The sequence below is a fragment of the Atractosteus spatula genome, chromosome 2 (assembly GCF_055471065.1).
Source record: "Atractosteus spatula isolate fAtrSpa1 chromosome 2, fAtrSpa1.hap1, whole genome shotgun sequence".
Classification (NCBI taxonomy): Eukaryota; Metazoa; Chordata; class Actinopteri; order Semionotiformes; family Lepisosteidae; genus Atractosteus; species Atractosteus spatula.
Window position 1 is genome coordinate 5,609,663 of NC_142707.1, and position 12,378 is coordinate 5,622,040.

At 43.3% G+C, this 12,378-nt stretch overlaps 1 protein-coding gene across 1 annotated transcript in view; it reads left to right on the top strand.

The window, feature by feature from the left end:
• adgra2 (adhesion G protein-coupled receptor A2) overlaps positions 1-12,378 on the top strand; it is a 58,067-nt gene that overhangs the window by 30,686 nt on the left and 15,003 nt on the right. The window contains exons 3-7 of the mRNA XM_088909214.1: positions 8,080-8,151; positions 8,565-8,636; positions 9,683-9,754; positions 10,195-10,358; positions 12,089-12,302. Of these exons, the coding sequence (XP_088765340.1) occupies positions 8,080-8,151; positions 8,565-8,636; positions 9,683-9,754; positions 10,195-10,358; positions 12,089-12,302 (594 nt within the window). The remainder of the gene's footprint in view (positions 1-8,079; positions 8,152-8,564; positions 8,637-9,682; positions 9,755-10,194; positions 10,359-12,088; positions 12,303-12,378) is intronic.

Sequence of the window (12,378 nt, forward strand, 5' to 3'; positions counted from 1 at the left end):
GGGCTCTCACGGAACAGGATTCAATGAGAAGCCTCGGGCAAACGCCTGCGTCTGGCTTTAAAGGTGGAACTAAAGAGGGGCTGGGCAAAGGAGCAGGTGTAAGCAATGGGGGAAAACGAGGAAGGGCTGGAGAGTAGCGATCGTGACACTTTGTCTGACTCAAACCCAATGATCACCTGCCATCCTCTGCTACATTGATTGCTATCCAAGCAGCTAAGCCATTCCAATAAAAAAAAACAAAAACTTTTGGAAAAGGAAACAATAAGGAATCACACTGGGCACATTTATCGGCAATGCAGGAACTCAAATGTTTCAGCTAATGTGCTTCAGGGCATTGTGTGGCTCTAATTTGCTTCCCCTGCACATATCCTGTTATCATCCTTACTAAAGTAATAACAACAAATTAAGCAGAAGCAGCAGGACAGCGAGGAGAAGGACACATATGTTGAAGTAGGCAAGCAAAGCGAAGGTAACAACTACAGACAGCAGACTTTAAAAAACATTCTTGAATGTAAAACGTAAGTCTCTTTTTTTTTTTGCTGATGAAGGTCAGCATTGTTTCCAGTGTAGGTAAGGGAATTACCTTGGCAAGCCTGAGTGTTTCTTTGAGTTCATTTATTTTAAGTCGGCTCCATCACATTATACAGGTCCTGGCAAAATAGTACTGTGGAAATGAGCTGGCTGTACGATTCTACTGGGACCTCAGAAGAAAAAGAAAACAAATCAGTCCTCAGAGGCCTTGGTGAACAGGCTGGAGCCTTCCTTCCCCTAAACCAAACATGATTTTGTGTGATAGCTGAATTGTGACTTTCTGCTGAGAGTGAGTGAGCGATGACTGGGGAGGTGTGTGTCTTGAGAAGGTGGGGAGGAAGGGGTTAACTTTGTGAGTGTGTGTGTGTGTGGGGGGTGGTGGGGGTTGATAGTCTCCAGATGTGTCTGTGAGATAAACTGAAGGAAGGGGAGTGTTTGGATTGTGAGCTCGGCTCAGTCGTGACACGGGGTTAGTGCAACTGCAAGCACACTTATGTACACACATGCACACACGCACACTATCTCTCTCACAAGTGAGAAAGAGAGCGTTCTCTTCAGCTCCAAACTCTCTTTCTCCTTCCTTCTCCCCTCCTTTCTCTGTCGGTTTTTTCTCCTCTTTCCTTTGTCACTCTCTATCCCTCTCTCTCATTCCCTTGTTCTGTCTCATGGTTTCCTTTCGCCTGTTCTCTCTCTTAATCCCTCTCCCCACCCCCATCCTCCTCTCTCTCTCTGCACACTTTGCCCATATGTTGGTAAAACGCAATTTCTATTTCTTCCATTTCTATTTCGGAACCCAGTCGCTGATACATGACAGAACAAATGCTAATGACCCCAAATTATTTTTTCTTCTGCTTCCTTGCACTTCTTAAGTACAAGTTGTAGAATATTGTACAACTTCAAAGTCTGGGTGTATACTGAACGTTTGGTTGTCTGTGTGGAGAATGGTGTTGAATATTCGGTGAGAGCATAGCTCTTGATCTGTTTTGCCGGATCCCTTTAAAATCGACCTCTGAAAGATTACTCACAAACACACAAATAAAACACAATCAGGAATGCTGCGTTTTGGCTCTTTGAGAAAACTCAAAAACGGACTATAATTAGCTGGAAAAGCAATGGCCTCTGGTATTTCCTCCTGCTCAGAGAAAAGCTCGGAGCTTTTCAAATCACTCGTGTGCATCCTGCCTCCCTTGCTGCTGTTGTTGCACTTGGACAGCTCAACCTACAGCGTGTCTCGGAGCAGCCACTTCCCCCGAATTGCGTGTGTCGATATGTCTTGCGTGTTGCACGACCCTCACATAGCTCTGAAGCAGTTTTTACTGGCTGTAATAGAACACATTTTCGGAACACGCGTTTTTGATGTTTTGACTGGTGCTGCACTTTTTTTTTTCATTTCCATATATGTGCCCCAAAAGCAAAACAAACAAAAAAGATGTTTGCTTTAAAATTGACTGGTCTGTGCGTATTTGGGGGAAAGAGATCAGTGTGTATATTTTTATAACTATGCATAGCATTGGCTGAGACCTGCCTATGAAAGCAAACAATTATCCCTTATTCTGAGTAGGTTCAGCAACATGCTGACTCATGGAATGTTTACACAAGATGGGTATCAGTATACTGTAGCTACACGGGCTAGGCCCAAAATTAAGAACGGTTAGTCAGTCTGTCGCCAGCAGGCTGTGGGTCAGGCACTGCCAGCCTTTTGCAATCAAACCTGGCGTCGCCCCGATGTGCCAGCAGTGCCATGTTGGCAGTGTGTGCCAGCAGGAGCCCCAGAGTTAGGCCATGGCAACCAGGAACCAACTAAATAAATGACAGAAACATTCAGAGAAGAATTAGTCCAGCCTGCGTGTCAACCACATTTAACTGTTGTGAAATGTTGTTTTTTGAATAAGAATTAACTGCTGCTGGTGTGCTGATCAGAACATACTGTGACCACTGGTCTAATGGCAGATCATTTTGCACGGCATTCTGTGTTTTTAATCATGCCAGTATTTGAAATTGCGCCACTGCATATGCGCATAAAACAGCATTTCAAATATCATGCCCTTTTGATACATACAGTAAGTGGTGTTTGACTATAGGCATCTTAGTACAGTAATAGTGGTATCCTAGGGTAGCTGTGAGAGTATTTCTTGGCCTGTGCCACATTGGAGAGGTATCTTTAAACTAACTGAGCCACTTCTGTCTCACAGAGAAGAGGTCGGGTTAAAAAGTGAAGTACCGCACTTGCACTGATGGTACACGTTGAGAAAGTCACAAGTTATCAGTGAGAAAAAAGACGCAATGATTCAATCAGATATTATGTCGAGGACTGAAGAAAAGAGGTTCTGCTGTACCCAGAGCCATGGCTATCTGAGCTAAACTGCCTGGATTTATTCTTGAAGCTAATCCCCTGGAACATTTGAGCAGGCACTTTACTGAGCAACAAAATGTGTGAAATATGCCAAACAGTCCTTCTCTCATTCTTAAACTTTCCGATATTTACATCTTCTGAGGCACGGCTCGCACACTGATGTTCTGTTAAGTGTACAGTACTGGACATACACAGACTCTTGGTTGCAGAAAGGAGATGCAGTCTGGATTAGGGAATTAATCTGAGGGGACAAAAAACAAAATAATCTATGTTGGGGCAGGAAAGCAGGAAATGGGTAGAAAAACAAGCGAGAATCAGATCCTGGTTTCCTGTTTGGGGGGGAAGAAGGGGGAGAAGCTGTACAGAGCCCCCTTTGTGAGCGAGTGCTGGTGGGAAGGGGTAATTATACAGAACTGATTTTGCTCGCAGCACAACCCTCCCCCTACCAGAACTGAAAAAATAAAAGAGAGAAAGAGAGGAAACCATAAAAATAAACGAGCGAGAGAAAGGGGGCCCTACACCGGTGCTGCCAATGAGACAGGAAATGACATGCAGCACCAAAATGGGGCTCCACCAGGCTCCACTGGAACAGAGGTGCCAACTCCTCCAAGCCTCCGCAATCATCCCCAAATCACCCTCCCAAAATATCTCCCCTCTCACATTCAGAGTGTGTGGGGGTCCATACGGTGAGGCAGCTCAGGAGAAAATCTGCAAACGGCATGCCCCTTTATGGTTTTAAAAGCCCCTTTTAATGGAGTGAAACAGGAAATTCTCGGTTCCCGGTCTTGCGATAATGAGCGGTCAAGCACTGGCTCAGTGTTCTCCAACATGCAGAGCTTCCATCAGACTCCTGCTCTTGGGCTTTAGTGAGGATAAGAGCGCACCCCATTCACAGCTCTTAATAATGTTTTCAGCCCATGAAAACAAGTAAAACCCCCCTTGGATATCAGTTTGATCCATCACGGGTTTTACAAGGTCTGATGGAAGTCACAATTTGCAGCAAGAATATTTCCACAGATCTGTGAACCTACTGTAAAATAATAGGAAATACTGGACTTTCCCCCTTCGGCTCATCATGAATGAACTACATCTAAGCCCTTTGGGACAGCAATCCTACCAGATCTGTCTCTCTGTCCCAGATAATTGCATTGTAATGATGGGGAACGTTTGAAACACTGGTAACAAATAGTCTTGGTCAGATTCTCAACCTCTCTCCTTCATTCTCTGTTGACTCTTCTCCCCTCCACATTCCCCAGGGGAGTGATAAGAGAGTGGATCTGTGTGCAGGGCTGTTGATATTCATAAAGCTAAGCACACAGTGCTCAGATCCTCACAGTTCATGACTTTGTCTGTCAGGAACCGTGTGTGGACAGGTGTCATAATGTTATCAATATCTAAACACTTGTGAAGGAACAAGTAAAGGTTTATCCCGTGCTGAAAAGAGAAGAAAAGAAACACAACATTTCGGCTGTGGAGCCTTCTTCGGGTGTGGAAACACTTGTGTTCAGGAAGTAACATCTAAGAGAACTTTTGCTCTCCTTTCACTCAAATGATGTCTACGTCTAGTTTTCCTGCTATGGGCCCACCTGACTCAGGACAAACACTATATATAAAAACACTGGTAGCATACAAGTAACAGATCTTGTTATTGCATGGGGAATGGAGCTGGCCTCCCCTCCCCATTGAGGTTTAAAGCATTTACTTTGTGTAAGCAGGGTTGCAAAACACAACTCTGAAAGAAAGTAAAAAGAGCCTCAGATGAGACAACGTCAGGTATTTTTGTTCCAGTTGTACCTCATTTCGTCTTCGGCCAGTGCCTGGAAGGACTCACGATAGATGGCACAGTATACAGTACACCCTCCTTTCCTGTGAAAACGGAATGGAAACGTGCCTGTTGATAAATGGGCATGGCTAGCAGCAACATCTGCACTTTCTGGATTGGATGTGTCCTCAGGGTACAGTGTATTCTGCCCTCTGGGTGGAGACTGTTACTGCAGCCAATGTGGGAAATCAGAGTCCAGGTTTTTTTTTTAAATGTTGGCCTTCATGCAATATTTCACTTTTGCTTCTTCATGGCACTTTTAATATTGCAGTGATACTCTTGATGATCAGTTAGTCATTGAATCTACTGCAATACTCTTGTGTCCTGAAGCATATGTCAGTGGAATCTATCCCATATTCTCCTTATTCTCCATATGTCCTTGTCCCTGTGCACTTCAGGCCGATGTACTCACCTTCTATATGCTCTCTTCTGGCCGAAGTCACTAGACAGCTATGTAGATCTCAGCTCTAGGCACACTTCCAGTCCAGCAGCAGTTGGTCTCCCTGATCCACTGAGATACTGGCTGTGTGCCGAAAGGTATCTATATTTAGAAGAAGTACAATCTCCACTCACTCATCAGTGGGGGATATCCCTGCTATTAGGAGGGTATTTTAAGAAGAACAGGCTGAGACACCAAGTTAGAAGATCACAAAGAGGCCCATGCTGAAGTGTGTGTTCGTCTTTTCTGATCAGAGCAGTTGAAGCCGACAGTGAGTATCTGTCCCTGTGAAGCATGCCTGTTGAGCAACTGTGATTCTGTGGGACTCAGCCAGTGGTCACTCATCAGCGGGAGGAAGCCATAGGCAGGGCGCTGCCTTTCATCACTGTACTAATGAGCCCTGGGACTGTCCAGACAGGAAGTGACTATGTTCCCCCCGTTGCCCCAGCCTACAGACTCTCTGACAAACACCACTCAGTCCTCAAAAGCGGCTTGTGTTGTCTGCAGAGCAGCACGCTGGCACACTGGCACATTTTCTGCAGGTTTGCAAATCTCTTCCTGAGGGCCAAGGCCAGCTCCAGTTCTAAGGGGAATTCACAGCCTGTCTGCGTTTTCATACCTTGTCATCGCATTGTAAAACCTTGATTACTTGACGTTACATTAAAAATACTTGTCCCATTCTTGGATCCAAATCAGAGAAGCACGTTTTACATTGTGCACCATAATTTCACAGGATCTTGAGAACAAGACATCAAGAATTTAGGAAATGTAAAAGTAAGTTAAAAGTGGGATGCATTATTGATGTTCCAGGCAAAAACTAGTCTTGACCACACATGCATGGTGGATTCATTCTTTTGCTTGTTCTTGTGCCCTTCTGTGTGTGGAAAACATCCCACAGGAAATAAACTGTTTAGATGTGTAATTCATGGCATTAATCTGAATATTTCCATGTCCCTGGCAATATATTTCTTAACCTGTTGATATTCTCTGCCTGTTCCCTGTATTCTAATTCACCTTAAAGGAAACTGTTCCCACACGCAAGTAGGATTTAAAGATGGGTTTTCCAATTTTAAAACAGAAATGAGTGGTAGAAATTGCGGTAACTATCCCTCTTATTTTTCAGGCACATTTTCTTCTCTTGCCACTATGTTAGAGGGACAAATTCTATACCATTGGGAAGCAACCAAGAGACCCCTACCCATTGCTGTGTGTGTTTACTGACAGGTCCTACAGTGAAGGTAGCAATTTTGATGTAGACAATTTTTTCTGAAGAAGGGATCTCACAGCATATTTTCGGTGTAGTAAGCAGACATCAGTGCAATTTTACAATTTACAACTGTAATAATAATGTGTTTCTTTATTAGCCCTATACAATTTCTTGCATTAGGAATTCATCTTTTCACATACCCCAGCTTTTCTCCATGGAGACACAGACAGGGAGAGAAGCTTGGGGTCAGAGCACAGGGTCTGCCATTGTACAGCGCCCCTGGAGCAGTTAGGGTTATGGGCCTTGCTCAGGGGCCCAACAGAGTAGGATTCCTCTGCCAGCCACGGGATTTGAACCCACAACCTTCCAGTCACAGGCACAGATCCTTAGCCACAGAGCCACCGCTCCGCCCTAACTGTAGATAATGAGGGACATTTTAAAAGTTTAAAGAGATCAGTAGATCCGAGTGAAATGATGTAAAGTGGTAGCATACCATTAAGGATGGAGACATGGATAAGGATTAGTTTAAGATGGCGATCAGCATATGAGATGAAGGTTTGAATCCACTCAACACCTCAAGCCAATCAAAAGTTTTCCTGTGGGTGTCATTTCCTATATAGACCTTATCAAGCAGCTTCAGTATGCAACCTCCTCCCACCTTCTACTTAGAAATCAACTTTGAGAGGCTCTTTTATAAAGAGCAGTGAGATAAACGCAACGAAAGGTAGATGCAATAGAAAAGAACTCAAATATTGCTAGAATAAAGTGTGGAGAAATGTAGTTGGAGTAAACTTTGTTTGAACTGTTCACAAAAATCTACTGTGATTCACTGTTTAAGATCTGTTGCGTGCAATAGCTCTTAACTGCAGGGTATCAGATTGGATTCCTGTTGCTTGGCAGTACAGATCAATAACATTTGTCTGTTGACCTTCCCCATTCTTGCTATTCCCACCTGGTCTATAAAATCGTTTCTGGAATTCCAGGGGTTAATTGTCAGGCAGGTGGGAAGGGAGCAGCTGAACAGTTTAACACATGGGCGTTTCTGTAGAAATCGAGAGGGGTGGACATGGAAGGAAAAGAGTGGGTTAGGGTGCAAATCTGAAATCAGATCTTCAAAGGCTGCTGAATAAATTCATATTCAAGGCTGGGTTGTCTTAAATCAAACTTTTCATGGGTAGAGTTGTCTAAAAAAAGACTGTAATAGAGTTCAGCCTTGCAGTCTGTGTTCACTTCCTTCTTCTTTAGATGTGGGCATCCAAGCCTGTCTGTCCTGTTGGCACCTTGGATAACTTTCCAGCTTTAACAGCCAGGTCAAGCCCAGCCCAGGTCACAAGTGAACTGATTTTTGCTTTGTCTTGTTCCTGCTTCCTACTGGCTTCCATTTCTTCTCTGGGCTTTGTTGTCCACTTGGGAGTGGACATGAGATCAGATAGCACCAGCAGGCAAACTGCTGCTGTTCAGTAGTGATATTTCTAAAAGTTCTGAAAGTTGCTAAAACTGTGTGCGTGCCTTCTCTTCACATCATTTTAAACTGTGTTCTGGAATGCAAACTTTTACAAAAGCAACACGTGAAATGAAGAATTTTAAGGTGATATAATACAGGAATAATGCTGAATATTCTTTTATCACGAATTCAAAACTTTTATAACTTATAACTTTAACTTATTATGCCTCTCATGTGTGGTCATGCTCATGATGTAAATTGATTATTTGTTGTCTGTTTGCAGGGATCTGAAGAACAATCTGATCAGCACTATCTTGCCTGGAGCATTTCATGGCCTGACTGAGCTCCGAAAGCTGTGAGTATCAGACGTCTGGTTGCAAAAATAGATATGTAGACCCAGATACAGCTCATACAAATGCTCAGGTGTGTTACATACACTCATACACAATTTACACACACTTTCATGATTCAAACTTCATGTGAAAGTAGTCACATTTTTCCTGCTGACTTCGGGATAGCTAAAAGACAAGTTTGAAAATGTTATGGGCTGGTAGCAATGTGCATTAACATTAAGATGTGACTGCCATTGGTTTTTTGTTATTTTTAATTAATTGAATTAATCTTGAGGTCAATTTTAAACACAATTACCGAACACAAAAAATGCTGAACATTTCAATGACATGCAATAGATTATACAGTAAGCAAAACAAAAGAGAAATTCTGAAAAATTGAATGAAATGACAATGGAAAGTCTTTCCTCTGTTTTAGGGATCTCTCAAATAATCGGATCGGCTGTCTGGCCCCAGAGATGCTCCAAGGACTCTCCATCCTCACCAAACTGTAAGATCTCCTGCAGTACTTTGATTCACCCTAGCTATGCCACAGTGGGGTTTTCCCAATGGGAGATTAGGAACAGAATGAAGGCAGGGTTGGACACTTCCTGCCAACACTGTATGTAGCATCAATCTCTTGGACCTATAATCGACAGCAAGGGCTTGTTGCTTCAGCTGAAGAATCACCTATACTTCATCAACAACTCTGTAAATGGTGAACGAAACACCCAGAATCTAAACATCATTATCAGTAACTCAGCCTCAGAGAAGACTACAGCATCAATCCAAAAATTAATAGAGAACTTAGGTTCTCCAAAACTCAGAAGAGATATAGATGAACATGCATAGTATGATGAATGAATGGTACAAGCATAGGAAAGCACACAAATGCATGGTAAAACACAATTTATTGTAGGTAACTTTTAAATGCACTCTTAATTATTCACAGAACACATGATGACATTAAGCAGGCCCATACCTTGGTTGGAGATGCATACCTCCACTTTGTTTTGTTGACTGTGGCACATTTCTCTGTGTGCATTGGAGAAACACACTGAGTCTCAGAAGACAGCAGACACAAACATGCAGTGCATAGGAGCATGTAAAAAAACAGCAAGGAGAAGTAATGGGACACCCTAGGGAATGATAGCGTTGCTATTGATAAGCATGACAAATACACAAATTAGCCATGGTAAAGTACAGATGGAGAAGTGCTAATGATGTTTTGTAGATCGAGTAGAGAACAAGTACTGTAGATTTACATAATAAAACAGTAAAGAGAAACAGCAGAAGCAGAGTAAAATGGGTTATAATGGGAATAAAGCTTGGAATTGCTAAGAGAGGCAAGGGTGTTAAAGCTCAGGGAAAATCATGCTGGAGTGTCACCAAGAATGGTCATCAGTAAAGAATGACACCAGAAAGCGATGTCTGCCCCTCTGTTTCTAAAAAGAACCTGCAGCTATGTACATCCTATGTCATGGTGAGTGATAAACAATGGTCTTTATAATAGGAGATGCTCAATTCAGTGCGTGTGCATGCTTGTGTGTCTCACAGGAATCTGTCAGGCAACATCTTCTCTTCTCTGGAGCAGAAGATCTTCCAGGAGCTGCCTTCACTCAAGCTGGTGTAAGTACCTGAAACTCGGTCATCTGTGTCCAGCACTGTCAACACCAGCACAGGGATTTTATCTGCCTCATTTTAGCTCAGTAATAATTTGATCAGTCTGTTTCTTATTACTTTTCAGCTCCTTGGGAATATCTGTGTGTATGTGGTCATACTGTACATGTATTGATTTTTGCTTTGCCGTGTTCCACTAAAGTGAACAAATTCAATGCATGTCCTTACAAACAATGCCGATATATCTATGTGTGACTTTTGCTCGCTGTTTTAATAAACCTCCAGCTAAGAAAACAGTTGATCTCATTTTGCTGCCTTGGAGGTATCAATGATCTTAATTAAAAAACAAGAAACAATGCTAAAGACAGCTTTAAGTCAAGTACAAAGAACAGGAACATGCTGTCCTTACTGCGCCTAAAATGCTTGAAGATTTTTTTGCCACCTTTCAGGAGCTTTGACACTGACTTCCTGTTCTGTGACTGCAATCTGCGCTGGGTGCCAGGGTACTTTCGGTCCAGTTCCGCCCGTCTGTCAGAGGAGACGCTCTGCTCCTATCCCAGCAGCCTCCGGGGCAGGCCACTGCGCGGCCTTCGGGAAAATCAGCTCACCTGCGGTGAGTCCGATGGGCCTAAATTGGAGAGCAAATGAGTGGTTTATTATTACTGCTTTCTTGAATGATCCTTGTGAAAACAATGCAAAGGCCTCATGTAATTAACTTCTGGGTTACCTGTTTCTCTTCGTCTTTCTCACTTTCATCACTCCCTGTCCCCTGCTTTCTGTCTCCCAACGGTCCTTTTCTCCCACATTTTCACTCTTTACTTCAATTTCTAATCTCATGAATTCAATGTTCACATTGGTCTCCTGACCAGACAAACCTAACTTTGCCAAAAACAAATTTAGCAAATATTAGGCCAAGTAAGGAAACTCACAGAGAAGATAAACAGCTCTTTCTTGGCCCTTGGTTTCCCCTTGTCCCCTGTCCCTTGTAAGAACATAAGAACGAATACAAACGAGAGGAGGCCATTTGGCCCATCTAGCCTGTTTTGCAGTAAGCAGCTAATTAATTCAAGAATGTTATCCAGCTTTTTCTTAAAAGACGTTTCACTGTTTATTTTTAAGATATCCACTGCTTTGACTCTATCGATGCTTTTTGGGATTTTGAACACTTGTATTCTGACCCCTCTTCTTCTCTGTTCAAGACTAAAAAGGTTCAGTTCTTTCAGCCTGTCAATATAGGACCTTCTTTTAAGCCCTAGAATATATAATAATAATAATAATTGCTTAAACTTATATAGTGCTTTTCTGGACACTCCACTCAAAGCGCTTTACAGGTAATGGGGATCCTCTCCACCACCACCAATGTGCAGCCCCACCTGGATGATGCGACAGCAGCCATAGTGCACCAGAATGCTCACCACACACTAGCTATTAGTGGGGAGGAGAGCAGAGTAATGAAGCCAATTCATAGATGGGGATTATTAGGAGGCCATGATTGATAAGGGACAATGGGAAATTTGGCCAGGACAGTTACACCCCTACTCTTTTCGAGAAACGCCCTGGGATTTTTAATGACCACAGAGAGTCAGGACCTCGGTTTTTACGTCTACCGGAAGGACAGCACCTTTTAACAGTATGGTGTCCCAGTCAATGTAATGGGGCATGAGGACCTCATGAGGGCACTAAGACCTCTTCCAGCAGCAAGCTTTTCCCAGGAGGTCTCCCATCCAAGTACTGACCAGGCTCACACCTGCTGGGCCTCAGTGGGCTGCCAGTTGTGAGTTGCAGAGTGATATGGTTGCTGGCTGGACATCTGGTTGCTCTTCTCTGGACTGATTCCAGAGCAGCCATATCTTGTTTGTAAATGGTGAGCATAACTGTACATAATATTTAACCTGACTTTGATGTATGATTTAGATTCTACACTTCACGTCAGCCTTTTAATTGCTTACCTTCAGAAGATGTCGATGATGTATCAACATAAACACTCAGGCTTTTTCATAAGTAGCCTCTTCTAGATCAGTGTTTTTTAAAAAATGTCCTCCTTTACTTCAATACAGATGATATTCCTCTGAACTCCAAAACATTTTAGCAACATCTGCTTCAAAAACAACTACTTAACAGAGAACAAAACATTAGGGACAGAAGATCAAATGGAAAATCATGTATAAGTATATTTCTGACTGGACAGAGAAGACATGTTCTGTAAGCAATGACAATTTAAAACCCAGTGTCCTTTGCCTGCCATGAAAGCTGACTACAGCTGGATCCATGTTCTTGGATCAGTGAGTTAACAACCATCAAAACGGGCTGTTAATGACCTTTACCATGTTTTCTCTCTTTCAGATGGTCCCCTGGAGCTACACACGCTCTCTCTCCTGCCCTCCCTGCGTCAGGTGGTATTCAAGGGGGACAGACTGCCCTTTCAGTGTACCGCCGCCCTGCTGGACAGAACCACCTCCCTGCACTGGCGCCACAACGGCCAGCCTGTGACCTCCACCCCTGAGGAAGGCATCCAGTTGGAGGACAGCATACTGCATGACTGCACCCTCATCACTAGGTATTCGCAGTCCACCCCTACACCCTGAGCCCAGAGCTCATCTTCCCTTCATCTTTTTCATCTCTTTCTTGGGGCA